At 40.6% G+C, this 22,428-nt stretch overlaps 1 protein-coding gene and 1 pseudogene across 1 annotated transcript in view; both read right to left on the bottom strand.

The window, feature by feature from the left end:
* The window catches only part of trpv4 (transient receptor potential cation channel, subfamily V, member 4), a 28,207-nt gene that overhangs the window by 5,177 nt on the left and 602 nt on the right, over positions 1–22,428 (bottom strand). Inside the window, exons 2-14 of the mRNA XM_088335042.1 lie at positions 20,925–21,370; positions 18,085–18,260; positions 12,801–12,953; positions 12,492–12,632; positions 8,596–8,894; positions 8,179–8,358; positions 7,913–8,071; positions 3,980–4,072; positions 3,805–3,878; positions 3,389–3,554; positions 3,249–3,315; positions 2,547–2,851; positions 3–130 (exon numbers count right to left, since the gene is read on the bottom strand). Of these exons, the coding sequence (XP_088191168.1) occupies positions 3–130; positions 2,547–2,851; positions 3,249–3,315; positions 3,389–3,554; positions 3,805–3,878; positions 3,980–4,072; positions 7,913–8,071; positions 8,179–8,358; positions 8,596–8,894; positions 12,492–12,632; positions 12,801–12,953; positions 18,085–18,260; positions 20,925–21,370 (2,387 nt within the window). The remainder of the gene's footprint in view (positions 1–2; positions 131–2,546; positions 2,852–3,248; positions 3,316–3,388; positions 3,555–3,804; positions 3,879–3,979; positions 4,073–7,912; positions 8,072–8,178; positions 8,359–8,595; positions 8,895–12,491; positions 12,633–12,800; positions 12,954–18,084; positions 18,261–20,924; positions 21,371–22,428) is intronic.
* On the bottom strand, positions 556–691 carry LOC148365535 (U2 spliceosomal RNA; annotated as a pseudogene).

Genomic DNA, 22,428 nt, shown 5'->3' with positions numbered 1-22,428 from the left:
ACCTGAAGCATAATCGTCTATCAGGCGTTCCATCCCAGTTTTTGCCTACTGTCACCATCTCGCCTACTCGAAACGACTTGCGAATGCAAACTGGGAATGAGCGTTCGATGTCCAAGATGGTCGTTGCCCACTGCAAAACAGGATGAATTGAAATACCCCTTCTTAATAGGTACAGTGTGTATAAAAAAAATCAATTTGTACTGCAGTGCCTAGGACTTACTCCCAATTATTATTCACATGACCAAGCTAGCTGCCTAACAGACAATAGTATTGAGCAACCAGCCGAGCAGCCTACGTTTGCTAATGTTGTCAACATTGTTTATGCTGTTTCAAATTATACATAATGTAATGTCTGCTACTTTTATTGCTGTTGTTTGTGTTCACGCATGGGGGTTTTTGGGGTTTTTAAGGGTTATTGTTCTATCTTCGTTATTCATTATCCATTATCCGTTATCGGTCAGTTCATAATACGCTACAAAGCCTAGGAACTGGGACACTTACTCTCAGCCAAATGGCCAAGCTAAGGTCCTAGCCCTAAAGCCTTGCTGCGATCATTGCGAATGCACCGTTCCCGGAGGTACTGCAATACCGGGCCGATGCGTGGAGTGGACAGAGCAAGCTCTTATTCCATCTCCGAAATGCAAAAATCAAAGATCATGGCAAGAGGTACGGCCAAATAAGGCCAAGCTAAGGACCTAGCATAAGGCCAAACTGAGGACTTAGCATCAAAGCCTTCTCCGCAGTCGCCGCATGGCTTTACTGTACTCGCTGCAGTGCCCAGTTCAAAAACCCACAGCCGGTCCCTTTAAGAAAGAACATGTCGCGTGGGAGGGTTGGAGGCGACAAATGCAGAGGTTTCATGCTTTTAAGTACTGTGCTTTGAGGTCAGACTGACGGTGCACAACATTGGTGTGAGTTGCGACCAACAGTAGCTTTTGTGTGAATGTTTGTATAGCTTGTTATTTTGTTATTAAATTGGCGTCGAGACTTAATCAGCAACTGAGTGCATCATCGATCACATCTAGGGGCATCACAATACTATTGCAGTTCTCAATTGTTTTTTAGAAAAATTAATGAGTAGCTTTCTTGAAAACTATATGTAACACAAATTTACAAAATAAAAAATATTATACATTAAATAAAAAAACATAGTAAATTGAGAAAAATAGTTATCTTAATAAGTAGAATGTTATTGTTCTGATGGCAGATATGTTTCCTTATTCATTCCTTCATTTTCCATTGGCTCATCCTCATTAGGGTCATAGGCAGGGTTGGGACCCTTTATGTTCCTTTGTAATGCGTTTCTGTAACTTTTTACTTTTCTCTGTAAAAAAATTGTACCTGAACTGTCATGGTGCGTTATTACATTACGTCTTAAGTAGCAGATTGTGAACTACAACGTCCTCTAATCACTGATTGTTCCAACTTTGTCTCAGCATGTTTAAAATTACTGACAAAATACAACTGTGTGGCACCATCTCAAGCACAGAGGTTGCTGAATTTGTCCTCATGTAGATACTACCCCTACTGAATATACTTGCACCTAAGATGTACTTACAACTATAAATTACAATGCTGAATTTAGGGATTCTGTTTATATGCGCATATTTGTTTGTGTGTCACCAGCAGCAAATGGTAGGCAGCACCGGGGGGTGGCTTATACAGGAACAATAAATTCAAAATGCCAAGTGTGAGCACAGAATCTATGGTAAAAGCGTGCTTAATTTTGTTTTTTTTATTCGTAAAATTATATTTCCAATAGACAATTCCTGGAGATAAGAAAAATAGGTCCTTGAACAAGACCCACAAATGGAGAAGGAGCTCTTCAAGTGGTTTGAAACCCAAAGACAAAATGGATATGGAGTGTCTTGGCTAAGTGTTCTTTTGCAAGGTTTCATGATTGGCCAAGCTAAGAAGGGTTGCCCGCCTCCTCTGGTTGGTGTACGCGTCGCCTTCTATTTATTTTATCATGTGGATCTTTAAAAGAATGTTTGGGGGTCAGCTTCAATACAAATGTTAATTCGTAACGAGATAGTTACTTTCAGAGTAATGCGCTTCTTTTGGGTGTCAACAATCTTGGAAGTAACAGAATTACTTGTTAAATAAAGTACTCGTGAGTCCAGGCTTCAATCCTATAGAGTATTTGGTGAGAGCTCTAAAAATGTTGTACACCAATGATCATCATCAAACCCAATGTAACTTGAGCTGCTTTTGAGGCGGGAATGGGACAATATTTCTGTTTCAAGATGTGTAAAACTTATAGACATCCCCACCAAAATTTGTGGCTGTGATCGGAGCAATAAGAGGGTGTACAAAGTTATAACTCAAAGGCGGCCATTCTTTTAACATGATAAAAACTGTTCATTACATTTGTTTACTTTTCACGATAGTGTCTCCCAAGTTGTTTCTTCTTAAAAAGTATTGAGTTTTTTATCTATGAGTTCAAAGCCTGAAAAATGAAAACGTGTCAAAAGGTTCTTGGGGGCCAAGGCACTGAAACACATTATACACTGACAGAAGGATTCTGCAAGTAGAAAGAAAGTAACCTGTAACTTCCAGATCTTTTTGCTCTCCTTGGACACTTGTCCCACCGTCTCCCCCATCAAAGCAATCAACATGTTGAGCAGCAGCACAAAGGTTAGAATGATGTAGGTCACCAACAGAATGAGAAAAACTGCCGGATACTGCGCACTGTGGATCATGTCCAGTTCCCCCATCCCGATGGTCAATTTAAAGAGGTCTAGTAAGAAAATGCTGAAAGTGTCGGGGTCCCTGCATTTGGGGTACGTCGGGCAGTCCCCGGCACAGTCTGATCCCGGGGGTGGGCACACGGTCAGCAGAGATACAAGGGCTATGAACACAAAAAGCTTGACTGTGATCCTTTGCCGCAATCACATAGTATATAATACATTCCGAATTTAATACTGTGTTTTTTTTGGAAACTAAAGCTTGATTATTTTCAATTATTGCTCTTTTAATTTTATTTTGACATGCTTCTAGTGTGGTTAATTATAGAGGAATGAATAAATGAATGAGTGAATGAATAAATGAATGAATTAATGATATATGGCCTTTATTGTCCTTTTACAGAAGTAAAACTCCTTTTAGTGCAAAGAAAGACAAAGGTAAAAAGATAAAAAATTATAAAAGATACAAATACAAATTTTTCTTATGTCTATATTATTTTTACTTAAAATTACCGAGAGCGTAGTGAGCATATACCCTTTGCTTGTCTCGTGCCATCCTACCTGACGCATAGCCAATCATGAAGAGTACGTACACCAGCAAAAACCTGAACAGGTCTTTGAAAAGAATCTGAGGATCACAGAAAACTGCATCTTAGTTGTTATAACATTTGAAGTTTTGTTTTTCTCTTCATGGCCTTCACCTTCTGTATCATAATGCTGTAGGTGCCAGTGAGCTTGAGGCCTCTGGTGAAATAGAGCGTGTTCATCCAGCCCAGCACAAGCGCGAAAACCATCACCGACACATAAGCCTTGATGCCCAACAAGTAAAGGGCAGCCGTGACGATGATCAGTATCGAGTAAATGAAACTGAAAGAACATCCAGAGAGGAAAAACAATTTCATCATGTCTGACACGCAGGCACCAAATCAACAAATACACAAAGGTGTTCAACATTCAGCTGCCTTTGTTTTTAATCACAGCTTTAATTAAAGATGTTAAACATGGCACGGAGGAGATAAACTCGACGATTCAATTAAGAAGAAGTGAAATTTGCCGCTGGGTAGAAGTGCACAAGATGTGAAGAAGAGTGTTGTGTGGGAGGCCAGGCGAGACGTACTACAGCAGTTGAAAGGATCCATCAATAAATAACGACTTCACCCCGGGGCACTTCTTCAAGAAGAGGTCCTTAATCTGCAACGAGTTGAAGACGCATTTTCATCAACGCAAAAACAAACACTCATTAAAGACGCCAGCAAGCAAACATCTCTGAAATATGAAAATTTTGCACCCACGTTTGTCAGGAGGAAGAAGATTCCAGATGCTAACGTTATGACCTCTCCTGCCATCCGCAAGTAGTCGCTGGAGGTTGTGTACGGGTACGGGGGCTGAGAGTCAAACAAGATGTTTAGAAAGGTATTCACAAGAAATTAGAAGGCAATTTTGTCATATAACAATGTATTGGTTGACTTTTTGAGTTTTATTTTAGGTGTTATTTTAGGCAAACGAGCACAGACTTTGGACAGAGGAAGATTGGAAAAGGTGTTATGAATAGAATAGAATAGAATAGAATATACCTTTATTGTCATTGTTACAAAATGGATTAACATATTGTGACAACGAAATTGGGCATGACACTCCAGTTTTACACATTCACAGTGAGGTATGAGCCAAGAAGATAAAGGAACAGAGAAGATAAGGTTATAAAACAAGGGGGATAAGGCTATAGTTATAATTTACATGGTATTTACACAAGAAATGTCGGCATGTGGGATGTTACATACAGTGTTGTCGTGATACCGTTGGTATCGTAAGGGTTGTGCAATATTGCATTTGGTGCAAAGTCATCATATGGACTGATGAATCAAACTTTGAGGTGTTTGAATCACACTGAAGAACATTTTTTGAAAGGTGCTGGATGAGTGCCATCTGTCAAGCATGGTGGATGAGTAAATTTATGGTCTTGGGTTGCTTTGGTGTTGGTAAAGTCGTGGATTTGTACAAGGTCAAGGGGACTTTGAATAAGAAAGGCTATCACTAAATTTTGCAACACCGTGGAATACCCTTAATTGGATCTAATTACATCCTACAACAGGAAAATAAGACATCCATCCATCCATTATCTGCACCGCTTATCTCAACAACTTCTTTGGGAGGTTCGAGGCACAAAATGGCACCCCTGCAGCGAAAGCGGTTCCACATCAGGACGAAAGAGCACTCCTCCTGGACTCAACTGACGTGAGGAAAACCCTGAGAAGGGTCAACACACGGAAGGCTCCAGGCCCGGACAACATTCCAGGGCGGGTCTTTAGGGAGTGCGCCGATCAGCTGGCTTGTGTACTAACAGACATTTTCAATACCTCGCTAGACCAAGCCACGGTACCATCATGCTTCAAGATTGCCACCATCATCCCAGTGCCAAAGAACCCCCAGATCTTATCATTAAACGATTACCGGCCCGTTGCACTGACTCCCATCATAATGAAGTGCTTTGAGAGACTGGTTAAAGAGCACATCACCTCCAGTCTCCCCTCCTCACTCGACCCCTTTCAGTTTGCCTACCGGACAAACCGCTCCACCATGCCATCTCCTCTGCGCTTCACCTGAGCCTGACACACCTAGAGGAGAAGAACACCCATGTGCGGATGCTGTTCCTGGACTTCAGTTCAGCATTCAACACCATCATCCCACAACACCTGGTAGACAAAATGAGACTCCTGGGTTTCAACACCCCCCTGCGGAACTGGCTGCTGGACTTCCTTACTGACAGACCCCAGTCAGTGCGTATTGGTCAGAACATCTCCGATGTCATCACCCTCAGCATGGGCTCCCCCCAAGGCTGTGTCCTGAGCCCCTTGCTGTTCACCCTGATGACACACGACTGCGTCCCTAGGTCAGCCACAAACCATATCGTGAAGTTTGCGGACGACACAACAGTGGTGGGCCTCATCAGGGACGACAACGACCTGGCCTACAGAGAGGAGGTGGAGCAGTTGGTGGGCTGGTGCAGGGATAACAGCCTGGTCCTGAATGTTGACAAAACTAAAGAGATCATTATCGACTTCAGGAAAAACCAGCCCAACCATGCCCCACTTCTCATCAACAACAAGGCTGTGGAGGTTGTCAGCAGCATCAAGTTCCTAGGGGTGCACATCACAAACAAACTCACCTGGTCCGTGAACACTGCATCACTGGTGAAGAGGGCACAGCAGCGCCTGTACTTCCTGCGGAGGATGAGGAGAGCCCACCTGCCCCCACCCTCCCTCATCACATTCTACAGGGGCACCATAGAGAGTATCCTGACCAGCTGTATCTCTGTGTGGTGTAGAGGCTGCAGCGCTTCCGACTGGGGTAGTGTGAGGAGGGTGACGAGGACAGAAGAGAAAATCATTGGGACTTCTCTCCCCTCCATTCAGGACATTGGCCAGAAGCGCTGCCTATCCCGAACTAAGAACCTTATCAGGGACCCCTCTCACCCCCATCATGGACTGTTCACTCTGCTAGCCTCTAGGAAGAGGTACTGCAGTGTGCGGTGCAGGACCACCAGGTTCCACAATAGTCTTGTCCCCCTGGCCATTACACTGTTAAATGGTCAATCAAACACATAGTAAATCTAAACTGCTAATCTGTACATCTGTTGGTTTTGTTTGACTTTTTTGCACTACTGGCAGTTCTTTATAGCTAGCCACTCCTTGCACATCTGTTTCTCTGCACTATTGTACTTACAGTGTTATTGTTACAGTGTTATTGTTACTGTTTACCTGACTGCCCATTTTGCACATCTGGTTAGCTGCTCCTCTTGCACTATTTGCACTACTGTAAAATACTATACATAGCCATAATTATTTAGTATATTATTAGTACTCAATACTCCAACTCAATACAACATTTTATTTATATCTGTACATTCAAGGAAACTGTGCGGGTCAGATGTATCGACATTTCGTTCTGTATACACGTGTACTAGAATGACAATAAAGTAGATCTGAATCTGAATCTTATCCTCGGTAGGGTCGCGGGGATGCTGGAGCCCATCCCAGCTATCTTCGGGTAGTGGGCAGGGGACACCCTGAACTGTTTGTAAGCCAGTTGCAGGGCACACAGAGACAGACAACTCACTCGCTCATTCACACCTACGGACAATTTGGACCGGCCAATTAACCTGACTTGCATGTTTTTGGAATGGAAGGAAACCGGAGTCGCCGGAGGAAACCCACACAAGCACGGGGAGAACATGCAAACTCCACACAGGAGTTTCAATTTCATGACTTTAGAACTGTCCCGCACACGCGCTAACCACTGCCCCGCCGTGCTGCCCTAAAATAGAACATGTGCAATTAATTAATTAATTGACACAAATGCTAGGCTGACCTCAGAACTGTGCCGCACAAACGCTAACCACTGCGCCGCTGTGCTGCGGAAAATAAGACATATTCTTCAAAATTATGCAAAAACTATTTAGAAAAGGAGCTGGCAGCAAGTATTCTGTCTGTCATGGAGTGGCCAGTGCAGTCACCAGATCTCAACCCCATTGAGCAGGTGGGGGAGCAACTGGACCGATGGTACGCAGGCAGTACCCATCAAGCTAATCCAACTTGTGGGAGGTGCTTCTGGAAGCGCGGGGTAAAATTTCTTCAGTGTACCTACAATAATGCAAAAGTCTGCAATGCTGTGTAATTGCTGCAAATGGAGCGTTACCCTAACAAAGGAATATTTGAAGAAAAAGATTTGGGGGTTTAAGAAAATAATCATGGCTGCACTGCAGCTGAGTGGTTAGCATGTAGGTGGCACAGTTCTTAGGTCATGGGATCAAATTCGGCTACCAGCCTTCCTGTGCGGAGTTAACAGGTTCTCCCTGTGCTTGCGTGGGATTCCTCCGGGCACTCTGATTTTCCCCCACATTCCAAAAACATGCATGTCAGGTTAATTGCCTGGTCTAGATTGTCCCTAAGTGTGAATGAATGAGTTGTCTTGTCTCTGTGTGCCCTCCGACTGGCACGCAACCAGTTCAGGGTGTCTTTGCCCGAAGACAGCTGGGATCGGCTTCAGCACACCCGCGACCCTACTTAGTAAAGCGGTTCAGATAATAAATGGATGGAAGAAAATACTTATTTCTAACCTTTTCAATGTCTCGACTATACTTCCTAATTGTCTGAGTGACCCCAAAACTTTGAACGATAGTGTACATCCATCCGCAGCTGAAAAGAAATTGGCGTCTTTCAACCCACCGTTCCCTGTGTTGGGTGGTAATAGGCCACCAAGGTGAAGACGATCATTGTGAAGAGGTAGGAAGCTACGTTGATATAAAAGGTCACAGCAGCAAACCTTTGCCACTTGGCTCTCAGGAGTTCGTTGATGGGCTCCACAGCCAGCATCTCATGACGAATCTGACAAGAGGACATAGTCATCAGACTCTGAATCCTGTGCTTAAAGGAAAACTCATTTCCTGCAGGTAAACCTAGGCATGTTTGTATTTCCTCTCTTTGTATTTTACCTCACTACGACTGTTATAAACAAGGATCTCCAGCACCGATGGTTCACCTCCACAGGTGTCCAATGAAGACAGATCGTAGAGGGAGGAGTACACTGGTCCATAAGCCCAGTCCTTAAACTTGCGGGACAGATGAACAACGTCCTCATCCTTGATCTCACGTCGGATGATGTGTTGAAAAACCTGTCAAATGAACAAAGTGTAGTCCCTTTAACACTTTAACTGTTTACCATTGTAGGTGGATTTCTTGTCCAAGACGACATAAAATCACATTAGAACTGTACAACAAGTGGCAAAACACATTACATAAAATGTTTTTGGGGGGGTCCGATAATACTGTAATTTTGATGTTTAATTCTAATTGGAACATGAAAGGCGTGTCCTGAAATTGCCACATCCCTTACTTTCCATGACTCTTACCCCGATTTTTCCCAATTTTGCCGCCATCATGAGGGGAGACATGCCATCGTTATTGAGCACCCTCTCCAGGCTGCAGTCCGGGTAAAGTTTGGCGCTCTTGATCAGCAGCAGGTCGTACATTTTGGTGAGAAAACGGGTGTTGTCCTTGGTGTTGTCTGCAATGTGCACCAGGGCGTGCAGGACAGTGTTGCCGCGAGAATCCTGTCGCCGCAGGTCAGCCTTCTTGTGCGGATTTTCGGTCAGGTAGTGCACAATGTTGGGCTGGTTGGTGCACGCGGCCAACGAAAGGGGAAGCTCACCTGTAGGAGGAAGAAGGATGAGGACAGAAATTTGGATAAAAAAAAAATCATCAAATGCAGGCATGTCATGTAATACACGGCCATATATTTCCTGGTATGTTAGAAAAAGTAAGTTTCTAGGTCATTTCTATCAAAAGTTGTGATTTTTTTTTAAATGAATGCAAACCATGGCAGTAAAGAATGTACTCTCAGCCTAGTAGTTTGATCTGATGTAATCTAAATTTATTGCACTTTCATTATAAATGTATTTTTATTCATTTGAAACCAATGTGGCAATTAAGGCAAACGTTTTCCTTCTGGCTCCCTCTTGAGTTTGTATAGTGTTGCACACTTCAGAGGGACAATGATAAGTCCGGTGTGCGTTGGTTGTTTTGTTCCTTTTTTTTTTACTTCAGCTTTGCTTTGTTTACACTTGTCATTTGTCTTTTTGTGTTCTCACGTTTGTCTCTCATTCACCTCTCTCTTTCACATATCATCTCATTCACAAAGGCCCACACTCTCACTTTTAGGACAGTCCCCTGATCACAAAAACATTTCTTAATGTCTAAAGACTTTGCAAAACAACAGAAAAGTGCCAAATAATTTAAGTGCAACAAATGAGACAACAATGACAAACAAATATGACACGAAAGTATATTTGAGAAACAGACTGCCTTCTTAGACACTCACATATGATACATTGGGACAGCCCAGTATCACTACTCGATACTGGTGTGTGAAGAGTTGTGGTTAGATAATTGTACAATTATAGATACAGTATTCAAAACAGTGCTAATAAATTGTTAATAGTGTATTGAAAAAGTGTGTCTGATAACAAAACATGTTGTGTTAGTTACTAGTAAGTAATTATAGCGAAAAAAGGTGACCACCTATCTGTGAAGATACATTTTCCTGCCATATCGCATAAAAACAACATAATGTCTTTTCCTCATTACTTGAAACTAGAGATACTTGTATTGTATTACTGTTGTTCAACGGAGCTGTATCCCAATAGACAACAGACTTCTGATACCTGTGATTGTCGGTTTCCTGCTGAAGACAGGGCTCGAAGACATGCTGAATATAGAGACAACATTTATTTTGTAGAGGAAAGTGTGAGACCCATGTGAATGAATGGATGTTGGATGGATGCTTGAAAGGGGGAACACCCCCATGTATGTCATTGCATTATTCATTTATTTCTTATGTTATTCCATTTATATGTGTCTCACAATAGCGTGGTGACTTGGTTCCCGTGTAAAACTGCATTTAGTCAACTGTTTCAATAAACCAAGTTACACATTCTATGCCTAACAGGAAATTCAATTTTGCCATTGTTCGGGAATAAATATGTTATGCTTTAATATGTAGGATAGGCTACTAAAGTAAGCCGAATGCTAAAGCGTAATACTGAAAAACCAAGAGCTTAAAATGTAAACATTCTTTTACTGATCATGGCCGCCTGAGTACAGAAAGTCTGTATTCGGTCCCAGAGACAAACTGAGTTTGACATTCCTCATCTAATGAATAAGAGTGTTAATTAGAAACTGTTGCTGGCTTGTGTTTTTGTTTTGTTTTTTTAAATGCATACTAAACATCTTGGATTTGAATCCCTGCTATGAAAACAGCACAATTAGCAGTTGTCGAAATGAAGGTTGCAATGGGGCCAGAGTGCCAAAAGCAGCAGCAGAAAATGAGCCGTTGCCATGGGTGACAGATGACTTTGTCACCTCAGATAGAAACGCTCCTCTTCACGGATTTGCACGGGTGCACGCTGAGTGTTAGCGTGAGTGGAAATCCCATTAGCCATCCGCCCTGCCAGGTTCCTGTTCACCTCGCTGCAAAGCTCCGCGGCAAATTACTCTCAGTGTGTGCGGACACGCTGGGATTTGAGAATGACAAGCGTCCTACGTGCAAATAGAAATCAGCTCATCTGTGATGGGTGAGGGTGGTAATGGGTGTTCACAATCAAATATGAACAAGCCCTTACGATCATTGGGTAAGATAAAAATGAAAGGAACCAAAATCTACTGATTTGATGCTTACGCTGTCAAAAGGAGATTTTTTAAACGTATTTCTCCCTAACTTTATTAAACTCTACCTTCTAATGCCTAATTTGTCATAAAACAACATAATGTATTTTTCTTTAACATCCAATGATGACTTTGTAATGCAAGGATGTTGGTTCTGGTTTGGTTTTGGCATCGGTGAGGACATAGCATATATTTTTTAAAGTAATCACACAAAATTCATGGGGACAAAACAATGATTGCTCTGTATTGGTGGGAACCATGTCAAAACAATGTCCTTAATGCAATCTACTAAAAAGCAGATTTTTTATGAGAAAGAGAGAGGAAAGAGAGAGAAAAAAAGAGAAAGAGAGAAAGATAGAGAGAGAGAGAGAGAGAGACAGAGAAAAAGAGAGAGAGAGAGAGGGAGAGCGACGGTCAGACCGACAGACAGATAGACAGACAGACAGACAGACAGACAGACAGACAGACCGACAGACAGACAGAGACAGACACAGAAAGAGAGAGAGAGACAGAGAGAGCGGGAGAGAGAGAGAGAGATACAGAGAGAGAGACAGAGAGAGGGAGAGAGAGAAGCAGACAGACAGAGAGAGAGAGAGAGAGAGAGAGACAGAGAGAGAGAGGGAGATAAAGAGAGTGAAACAGACAGAGAGAGAGAGAGAGAGAGAGAGAGACCCTTAGAGACTTATTGTGATTAAGGGCTATACAAATAAAAATGACTTGACTTGACTAGAGAGAGAGAGAGAGAGAGAGAGAGAGGGAGAGAGAGAGAGAGAGAGAGAGAGAGAGATAGACAGACAGAGAGAGAGAGAGAGACAGACAGAGAGAGAGAGAGAGAGAGAAACAGAGAGACAGAGAGACAGAGAGAGAGCGATCCTCAAAGTTGGGATCTTCCTGTTTTGGGTTCTTCAATAAGCCACAACAGCAGCATGGAGCCTAAGCGGATAAACTTTGGTGTGCAAAATTGTCTTGGTGTATGACTTAAATTAGTATTAATATAATTACAACCTGGAAAATGTTTAGAAATGTTGTTATTGTTTCTAGGCAAGTACCAAATGTGTACTTATACACAAAGTGGGAGTGTTTACCATCGTTTTTTTGCAATAGTACTCAACTGATTTGTTCCAATCAATCCATGTAAGTAAGCCACATCAACCAACAGAGGGCACTGTTGGATTTTCATTGCGGTAAGAGCCAGACTTCCAACACTGCAGTTTTGTTTTCCACTATAGAACACAGACACCTTTCTTCCGATACAACTTGAAAACACGGAATAATATTATACTGGTGTGTTTGTAGAGCTATGCTTTCCAGAAAACCAAGGGTGGAGCCCTTGTCCAAGACTCCGGCCAGTTTTAAGTGGCAAAAAGCAGGAACATTGATTTCCAAATTGTAAGTGTAACTACTCTTTCTTGGTAACTGCTTTAAATGTGTTTAAAGCGGAAAAAAATCTGTGTAGTCTGGAGGCATATTATTCCTTGAGCGTAATTTCCTGGCTGCAGTCCATCATTACTTGGGCAAAGGGATTGAGGCGTAAATTACAATGACAATAATAAAGAGGCATTGTTCAATATGGGCTAAAGAATACCAAAGTAGAAGTAGCCGCCCTCATCCCTGGGTTGGAAGAAGCGTCCCCTTGCCTGCGCGTGAACATCAGCGCCTTTCTCCACCAGTAGTTCCACATACTGCTTACAGCGGCGCTCGATGGCAATGTGAAGTGCTGTTTGGCCTAAAAAAAGCAAAACCAAATAAGTAACAGCTCAAATCATTCTGCAGCTGTTAATAGTCATTGAGTGAAATTCCACTGGACATTCTTTTCATCACAATAGAACCTCACCCAACACTATAAACACACATCGGCAGAGGGAGGGGGTCAGCAAACGGAACATGTCCTTACCTCGGTAGTAAACGTCCCTGAAAGGGGTGTTGACAAACTCCCTCAGGCTCCCTGTCTTCTCTGCTATGTGCAGCAGAAGTGGAATGGTGACGTTCTGCCCACTGTAGAGGTTCAAAAGAGCTTTTGGAAGACACGTCTTACCGGTAGACGGCTCTAGTGGGGAAATTAAGATAAAACAGAGAATGTGAGATGCGCATTTATGGAAAAGTACTTGATATTTTGACCAAAAACGGGCATTTTGACACAGTGGTCACAGCTCCGACTTGATGCACTCTGCCACCAGGACCATAAGGGGAGCTATGTATTCATGTATAGTTCCACCTTAAACACCGCTCGATCCCACAAATTGTTTAGTTAACTGTTAGACCCAGGAATTCCACACCCAACCTGCATATGGATTAACAGCTTCCTGACTGATCGCACACAAAATGTGAGAGTGGGACACTACACATTTATGCCCATCACAATACACCCTGGCACACCTCAGGGATGTGTATTGAGTCCCCTGCTCTACAAGTTCCTCAGATACGACTGCACCCCTGATCATGACAGCAACATATTTGTGAAGTTTGCGGATGACACCACGGTGTTTGGGCTATAGGTTAGATAACAAAGAACTAGCAGTGTGGTGCTGCCACCACAACTTAAGAAGAAACACAGGAAAGACTAGATAGATGGTAGTGGACTTCAGGAGGACGAAAACCGACATTCCAGCCCTCATCATCAACAGGGACCCTGTGGAGCAAGCTGCAAACTTCTTTTTTCTGGGGGTCCACATCACAGAGGATCTAACATGGAGCACTAACAGCCTTAAAAGGCACTGCAAAGACTCCACTTCCTAAGGGTACTTGGGAAGAGCAAAACTAGGCAAAAGTTGCTTGTGTCTTTGTACACATGCTGTGTTGAGTTCATCCTCATAAACTGTGTATGTGTATGGTTCACCAGTTGAACAGATGCCCAGAGATCTGCACTTCAGAAGGCTATCAGCATAACACAGAAAATGTGGACTGCCCCTAACATCACTCCATGAACTGTACAAAGCTCGTTGTGTCAAGATAACTCAGACAATTGTGAAGAACATTTCCCACCCAGACATCACTTGTTTAAACCGTCCATCAAGTCTAGAACAAATGGATTGAAAAAACCGCTTCTATCCTAAGGGAATAATCACCCTCAATGTTGCAAAATTCTTAGAGGCGAATGTGCGATAATGACAAGAGATGATGCAGTTCTTTATTTTCATTTTTAATTTAAGATGACCTATTTTCTAGTATTGCCCTTTGCTTATTATCTTAAACTGTGGTAGTTTATATTGTAAATGTTCTTGCACCATCGGAATTACATTTTTAAATTTGTTATGCATTTCATGTGTTACAGTGACAATAAATTATATTCTATTTTTATATGTAAAAATGCAAAATTGTATGTTTTTATGACTCATATACGTGAAATGTGATTTGAAATGTTGCAATCTAAAAACATGTATTTTCTATAATAAAAAATGAAAAAAATACATCAAAATGATCTGCCATCTGCAATATCAAACATTTTTCTCATTTTTCTTATTTTACTAGAAAAACTTGTACAATAAGAACATGTATACTGTAGATTGTCAAATTTGATCACAATCTGAAAAACTAAACTTTGTATTTTACACACTTTTTTAATAGTAGGTCGAGGCGCTCCCAAAAGTGGCCATTTAAAAACGACCTGATTACAACCCTAAAAACTTTACAACCATGTATTTTACTTAGGCCAGTTTTTAGACATTGTGAACGAGTAGTAAATGTTTGACTTCTCTTTCCAGAAGTCAATCCATGATTTTGCACACTTGCTCATGATAATTGATCCCGGGTGTCATTTGATCCCGGGTGTCATTTGATCCCGGGTGTCATTTGATCCCGGGTGTTTGCATGTTTATTTTTGGCTATGACTTCAATACAGCCTCTTCTGTTCAGATCTTATTGGCTAACCAATGGGTCAATCCACATTTGAATTGTTCACTATTGGCTAAAGATTTTTGAAGCCGAAGTAGGTCATGACTGTTTTTGCCCTCATGGGTTGTCACAAGCTAAATGCTATGAAAAAAGCTTGCAATGACAAAGAGTGATGTCAATCAAGAGGTCAGAGGCTAACGGTCATAATGAAAGTCATCTGACGAGTTTATTTTTAAAGGGAGTTATGAAGCAATACAGACTGATCACGACAAGGATCGTCAATGGATGCAGGAATGCTTATAGTATATTTTCATTTTATTATCCGTCTGCGTTATTGTATGTATTGGAGTAAATATTTTACACGGTTGGATTCATTGGACTCTCGTAAATGTAAGCACACCACGTTTTCGGGGAATCGTGTCTTAAGTAGAACTTTACAGCACATTCGGGTGAAATATACCAGCTTTATAGTTTTTGGGTATCTATTTTCAGACTTATCGTGATGTTTCTGAGATGAGCACATTTTAAAAAGGTCATTATCTTGAATCCCAGGAGTTTATTTTTTTCAATGGTATGTGGTATGATGTATTTCATTGACTGGGGACATTGTGAAAACATGACTTTGTTTATCGGAAATATTGGAACGTTAAGGGGTTAGTAGAAAATGTTAAAAAATTTTATAGAAATAAAATTAATACTTCAAATGAGCTCATTAATAGATTCTGGCAATTGGGCATTTTCCCAATAAACATTTTAATGGGTAATTTGTGATGCATTTAAAGTACTTTAATAGCTACTGGTAACCATAGGAACCATCTGTTTTATGTGGGGGAGCAAACCCCAAACAGGAAAAAAAACGCCTTGAGAGGAACAGGCGTTGCGAGGCTGTTCTTGCCCAAGACACACTACAGGAAGTGGTCACCCAAAGACCCACGCGGTTAAGGGATCTGTGAAAAGCGTGGCACAGAATTTGCCAAGCTGCATGGAAGTTTTGTGCCCCACAAAAGCAAAAAAAAGCCATTCCTAGCTTTGGGTTTACACTCGGTTTGCTTTTCTGATATTCTTTGATTTTGAATAATCCATGTTTTGAGTCTCAGCTTCAGATATTTTTGTCAGGAAAAATCCCTGCCCACACCTTACTTTGAAACACCCCATAGAAATCATATATGTCTTTTGTAAATGTTTCAACTCTTGTCTTCTCTTTTTATAAGTTCTTTGCAAACAGTCTCACTTTTTTCTTTGAAAAATCTGAAAACACGCGATGTTACCTTAATTAACTCAATTAAGTTTTTCTTATCATTTGTGGTCACCATGGCTCCTTCATTTTCGTGAATGGATTTACTGCAATTTTCAATTTTACAATATTCTAATCTGTTTTAACGATAAAAAGTATGAAAAAAATATACTTAAAATTAACAAAAACAGGATGAAAGTCAGTGGAAGAAATTTCTTTTTTACTATATTCTTTTATTAAAATAGGAAAGTACGGTAATCCCTCATTTTTCAGAGATGTTGCGTTTCAAAAAGGACCCGCAATAGTCAAAACTCGTCAAGTAAGAACCTTTAGTTATGTATTTATAAATACACTATTATACATATAAACCAAAGAACAAATCCTATTTACAGCCTCAAACATTTGTTTAACGAATTTAGGTACCGTACTTTATAAATGGTGTTTTTTTTGCCCGCATGCTGGTTTAAGATCAGGTAATTGTGTAATTTTGTAACTGTAATCCTGTGCAGTCCTTTGAGACATTTTTGTGATTAAGGGCTATATAAATAAATTTGACTTGACTTTGACTTGACTTGACAAATAACTTCTGAACTGTGAAATTTTAATTAATAAAAATAATGATTCTGCTCAATTGCACTACTGTGAATCCAATTTTTCACTTCCGATAGTACATTGTCGCCACTATGCTGATGCTATTGGAAAACAAAAAAGTGGCATAAAAACGCTTTTACCTTCATTTAGCATGTTGAAAAGTCCACATTTGACAGCAACAGAAAGCATCATCCTCTGCCTTTTGGTGTTTTTGTCCGTCCATAGTGTTTTGTCGACGTCACAAACTTGCGAGTACGTAATATCGGTTCGTTAAGCTCTTTTACGTACGTGTACAACTAAGACTGCACCTTTGTTGACCCACAGGCAGACACAAGCAGAAAAGGGGTTGTGCACCTTTTTAGCCAATCAAAATAAAAAACACAATGCACGTTTAAAATCTGCAATGTGTCGAAAACGTAAAAAGTAAACCGGGAAACATATGGTAGTAGATAAAATCAGAAAGTGCACGACTTTTACTTCATGTGATTTATTTGATTATTTTTGCATTGCAATATTAAAGAGACAGTGTGTAAAATCTAGTGACTCTTTGTAATACATAAAAAAAATAACTTTCACCCAGTGAAAAAAAGAAAAGCTTTGAATACTGGGCAAAAATTATGTGAACTATCATTCCAATGTTATTTTTTATAATAAATCATAAGTAGAGAAATATCTATTCCTTTTTCACCGTGGAATCTTTTCTTGAATCGGCGTTATGTTCTTCCGGCATCCTGCCACCATGCTCTGCTGTGTATCACTGGCCCTTGCTTGTACCAGACAACACAGTGCCATCCTGTGGTAAAATACTACACATTCAGGCTCTAAGTAGCTTCATCAAACAAAAAAGGGAATCAAATATATTTCGCGGATCTACATCATTCAATATTCGTTCAATATTCCGTTCAATATTTCCGTTCAATATTTCCGTATTTCGTAATCATTTTCATCTTTGACTATATCGTTGTTGTCACTGTTTTCTACTTTTGCTTCTCCTTATAACTAACTTCCTTGGGGCCCTTTATTGTGGAAAGAAAAAGGGAATAAAACAAACAAATTCCAATAAAATGATATGCGGTCCCCCTCAAACCCAATTGGGATGGAGCCGATCGACTAAACAGGGAGAAGAAATTGAGTAGGGCTTTATTGCCATCTACTGTGTAAATGACCCAATTTTTCTACTTCTTAGCATTATTTTGCCAGGGCAAATGGCAAAGATCCACTGAAAACAGGTCCACGACCCACTTTTGGGTCTCAACCCACCATTTGAGAAACACTGCAGTAGACCACACTTGGCTGCGATATTTAACCACTCTCTGTTACAAACCGACAGCATACACAGGAAGTTTTGCTTGTGACTGCTCTTTGCCAAGCAAAGTCTATGACATCAGCATCCCTTTCCTGGTCAAATCTATCTAAGTCAAATAACAGCAAAGACTCAGCAGTCCTGAGGCAAACGGAAAGGCCCGTTCTCTGCCTGGACTGTTCGAACACTCCCTAAGATCCTGGCCACACCCTGTCATACCTTTGAACTCTTCGTCCGTCAGCCTCTTGTCGTGAGTTTGCAAGTACTCTAGTAGTCCCTCCAAGGACTCAGGGTCCCCTCGTGACACACACTCAAACAGCACAGAGCGGTTGAATACTTTCAGAACTTTTGGCAGGTCTTCACTTGGGCCGTTTACGTTTGATGTCTCTGTTTTTCTATAATGACACAGAAAGGACATAGGTCATGTATGAAGTGTTGGATGACATTGGTGTGCTGTGAGGGCCTGCAAGGCCTTTTTTACCGACCTAAAAAATATCTGAATCATGTGATGTTAATTAATATTTGACCATAAATACTTATTAAATCGTTCCAAATTGTCTGTCATTTTCCTTTCATTACTTTGCCCCTGGTTACTCTCATTCTAGGTCTGTGCTTTCATGTATAATTATTTAACCTTTTACATTTCAGCCAGGGTCAAAAATTTACCCAGAGGCCTGCACAATCAGTTCTGAAGGGCCAGAGGCATAACATCAGTGTTGATAAAGCTGTCGGTTTAGCCAATTAGATTTGGAGTTGGCGGAGCAGGGCCTTCTTGCAGGCATAGGGAAACCTCAGCATTTTTAGAAACTATGAAAATTAGGGGGCATCAACAGTAGTATCACAACGAAAAGGTGAAGAAAAATACAGTATTGCAGCGTCCACTGCATCTGTCAAAAATACATTTTTAGCCCTAAATCAAATAAAATCATATGCGAAAAATAAAACAGGACAGCCTTGACTTTGAGCATTAGCTTTAATGGCGATAGAAAAATTCACAGATAATCTAAATAATAATGCAATTTTACAAGGTTATTATTGATCCTTTCTATATATGTCACAGTTGTAGCTGCAGTAAATGTTTTACAGACATAAAATAGTTATTGAGGGTTGGATTGCTCCAGACATAGCACTATCGAAGACCTAGCCATGAAATGTGCTTCCCGCCACTGATGGATGTACACATAAGTCTGTTAAATTGACAACTTTTGGATTTTTTTTTATATCTGATTCAATGCAAAAAAAATGGTGTCCCACTGTCAGAACATTGTACTGATTTTCTTTTTTTTTTTAATTATGTTTTTATATTTACGTCTGTAGTTTGAGAAAGGAAGTATTATTTTTCTTATTTGCGATCATTTAAATCAGGGGTCTTAGACTCAATTACTAAAGCTGGGCCTGGATGAGTTTGGGCCAAATCAGATGGAAACAATCCACTGTTCTTAAATATGTTCTTTAAAAAAAAAGATCCTCAATGACAGTGTTGTAATCAAATCTTACATCCCAAAATCGTGATTTAATCGTGAGCCTCCCAAAAGACCCCCAGCTCTCCAGGTAACGCACACTTTTTACGCCATTAATTTACTAATCCTGTGAGAATGTTTTATCTACCATGCGGCTCTGAGATAAAAATAAGTTGGACACCCACGGTTTACCCAATCCAACTGACAGAAGAGACCAAGTCCACTTCTCACGTCGCTGTCCAAATACTTTGGCCATGTCGTGTACTCGAGCTAGAAGTTCTGGGTGGAGGCAATTTTCAAAATATTACCTCAACGGCCACGAAAGGCACCAACAACATGCGCTCTGTTAGTTTACTAAATGAGGCACACAGTCTTGTGCGTGTGCTCGTACGTGCGTGCACTCAAACTTCCTGTCTACTTGAAGGAGTCTTTTTCAGCAATATTTTTACAACACGCGCTCTGTTCATGTCGTTTGAAATACAGTGGTACCTTTTCTCACAAGCGTAATTTGTTCCAGGATCATGCTCGTAACGTCATGACTGAAGATACATTCAAATAGTAATTAAATGTAAAGAATACAGTAACAAGACAAAAAAGATTAACGAAATAAAATGCGAGTTTATAATGAGCGCCGTAACACATGTGTGCGTGTCCTGTGGAGGAGGGGGTAGGGGGCGGTTGCAGGGAGGAGTCACGGAAAGCGCAAACCTGTCCCCGATTTTTTATCATTTCACTTTGTGTACATTGCAAAAAATAATATATGGGATTCTTTTTTTTTAAGTCCGATGTCGTCTTGCCCATTTCCAATTCAATTTGGATCGTCTCGGCTATTGATAGCAGAAGAAAACATCATCGTAGATTGCTAACATTGTTGCGGTATTCTACGTTGTTTGTATTGCTGTGATTAAATAGGTACCACACTGTGGTCATAAATTGTATTATTGCTTAGTAGGGAAAATTTACAATCATTAATTAGGGAAGAAGTTGGCTGAGGTTGACATAAATGAGATCGAGAGACTGTTAATGATACATAAACACTTACTGTTTACTCAAAGTTACTGTAACTTTAAATGAATGTACACAAAAAAAATTACAGCACAATTTATTCATTTTTTTATTTTTTTGGCCTGAAGTAGTTTGCATAAGCAAACTGAAACCAAGCCTATTGTGGTGAGAGGTCACAAGTTTGGAGCGGTCTCGAGCGGTTTCTAGCTGTAGCCTCTAGGACTGCTCACGAACTGGATTTTCTCTTGTATAGCCAGCAGAATTTTGTTAACTATTGGATGCACCTACCAGTCCATACATTTTTCCATGAGTGGAGACAAAAAATAGCCGGGAAAAAAATCTAATTACTAATGGCATCATGTCATAAACATGTTTTATGATAAATATTTGGAATATTACAACAATTTTTATTTAGAAAGACTTTGAAGAATAACAACCTATGGGGTCATTTTTGACCCCACTTATGCATCTATAAGTTATTTAAAAAAACTTATATACCAAAATTCTCATGTTTAGAGGAGCTCATATAAAAAGGTACCACTGCAGATGACGTCTAAAAGATGTGATTTCAAGTGTCATTAGGTGCCTTCTCACCCTCTTGCCAGCTTTTTCCTTCGTCGTTTTTGGTTACTCGTGTTCCTGTAGGTGCCATAGTCAAAAAGGGAGTCCATGGGTGCTTTCTTTGGACCTGGAACCACGTTGGACTCATATATGGTTGTTTCGAGGAGATCCATGGGGTTGGAAATGCCCTTCTTGAAAGCACCCTGGAACTTCATCCGCAGGTTCGGTCTCCCGTCCCCAGGCTGCCCAGGCTGAATAAGTTCCTGGGCCGAATCCTGAGCAGACGGCGAGTTGTCCGTGCTCTCAAATAATTCGGAGAATCCTGACAAGAATTGTCCATCGTTCTCAGGCTGTGCAACTTCACCGTCACCATCACAGTGGTCGAGAGAGAGGCCAGAACTGGCCTGAACGGGGCTGATTGTGTCGACCTTGGACAGGGCCAGGTGGCACCTTCTCAGGAGGGTTGAAGCAGACCGACCCTAAAATATTAAAGGTTCTTCAGGAATCACAATAAAACACATTTTATTGCACAACATTATCTGGAAATGATATTCAAAACCAAGTGAAAATGTACTTTAGTTTTGTACCAAGACAGCCTGAACTCAAAGTATAACAACAATTATTGAAGTTGAAGGGAAGACAAGAGTCTTTTTCTTGGCCAGTCTCTTATCTGGCTTTTTCTCTGCCACTCTGCCTTGAAAGCCAGCATCTTAAAATCGCCTCTTCACTCTAGATCTTGTACTATTTAACAATGCGTTTTTTTGAGAACCTGTTGGGCATCTGTTTCTTAACCTGGAGACAATAATGTACTTGTTTTCTTGCTTGGTTGTGCCCCCCACTTCTATTTCTACTTTGGTTTCAGCCTGTTTGTGCTGTACTGAAGGGGGTATTACACACTGTTGTAGGAGATCTTCAATGTCTCGCATAGAATAGCCTTTATTTTGTGGAACAATAATAGAGTTTTACATGAAAGTTCTCTTTTCTTTCTCTTCTTTCTATTCTTAATGTTTATTCACACCCAAAACAGTGACGCTCTTGGTACTTGACTAACTCAAAGGAAGGTCTGTGTTATTGCTCCTCTAAACAGCTAACATTTTTGAGCTGTGCTAACATAATTGAACAAGGCCTTTTTAATCATCCATTAGACTTCTAACGCGGTTAGAAAATCAATGTATATTTTGCACACTGGAGTGATGGTTATTGAAAATGGGACTATATACACCAATGGAGATATTCCATCTAAAACCATATATTTGCAGCTGTATTTGTGTATTTCTGATTAAAAAAATAACGACATTTCCAAGCTAGCCCAAATTTTTTATCAAGTGTATTTTGAAGCACCCATTGAGATTTTACAGGACACTTGCATTATTTTAATACATTTATCAACATAACCTGCAAAAAACACACTTTACAAAAAAAAAAATCTTCTTATTGATAATATTTTAAAAAAGTAAAAAATTATTTCTTATATACAGGACTCAACTTTAAATTCGAATCCAACTATCTCTCTTTCTCTCTCTCTCTCTCTCTCTCT

This window comes from Urocampus carinirostris, chromosome 5 (assembly GCF_059441175.1).
Source record: "Urocampus carinirostris isolate Australia breed hairy pipefish chromosome 5, RoL_Ucar_1.0, whole genome shotgun sequence".
NCBI classification, from domain to species: Eukaryota; Metazoa; Chordata; class Actinopteri; order Syngnathiformes; family Syngnathidae; genus Urocampus; species Urocampus carinirostris.
Note: the sequence above shows the minus strand (reverse complement) of the source record. Positions and strands in the feature narration are given on the sequence as shown.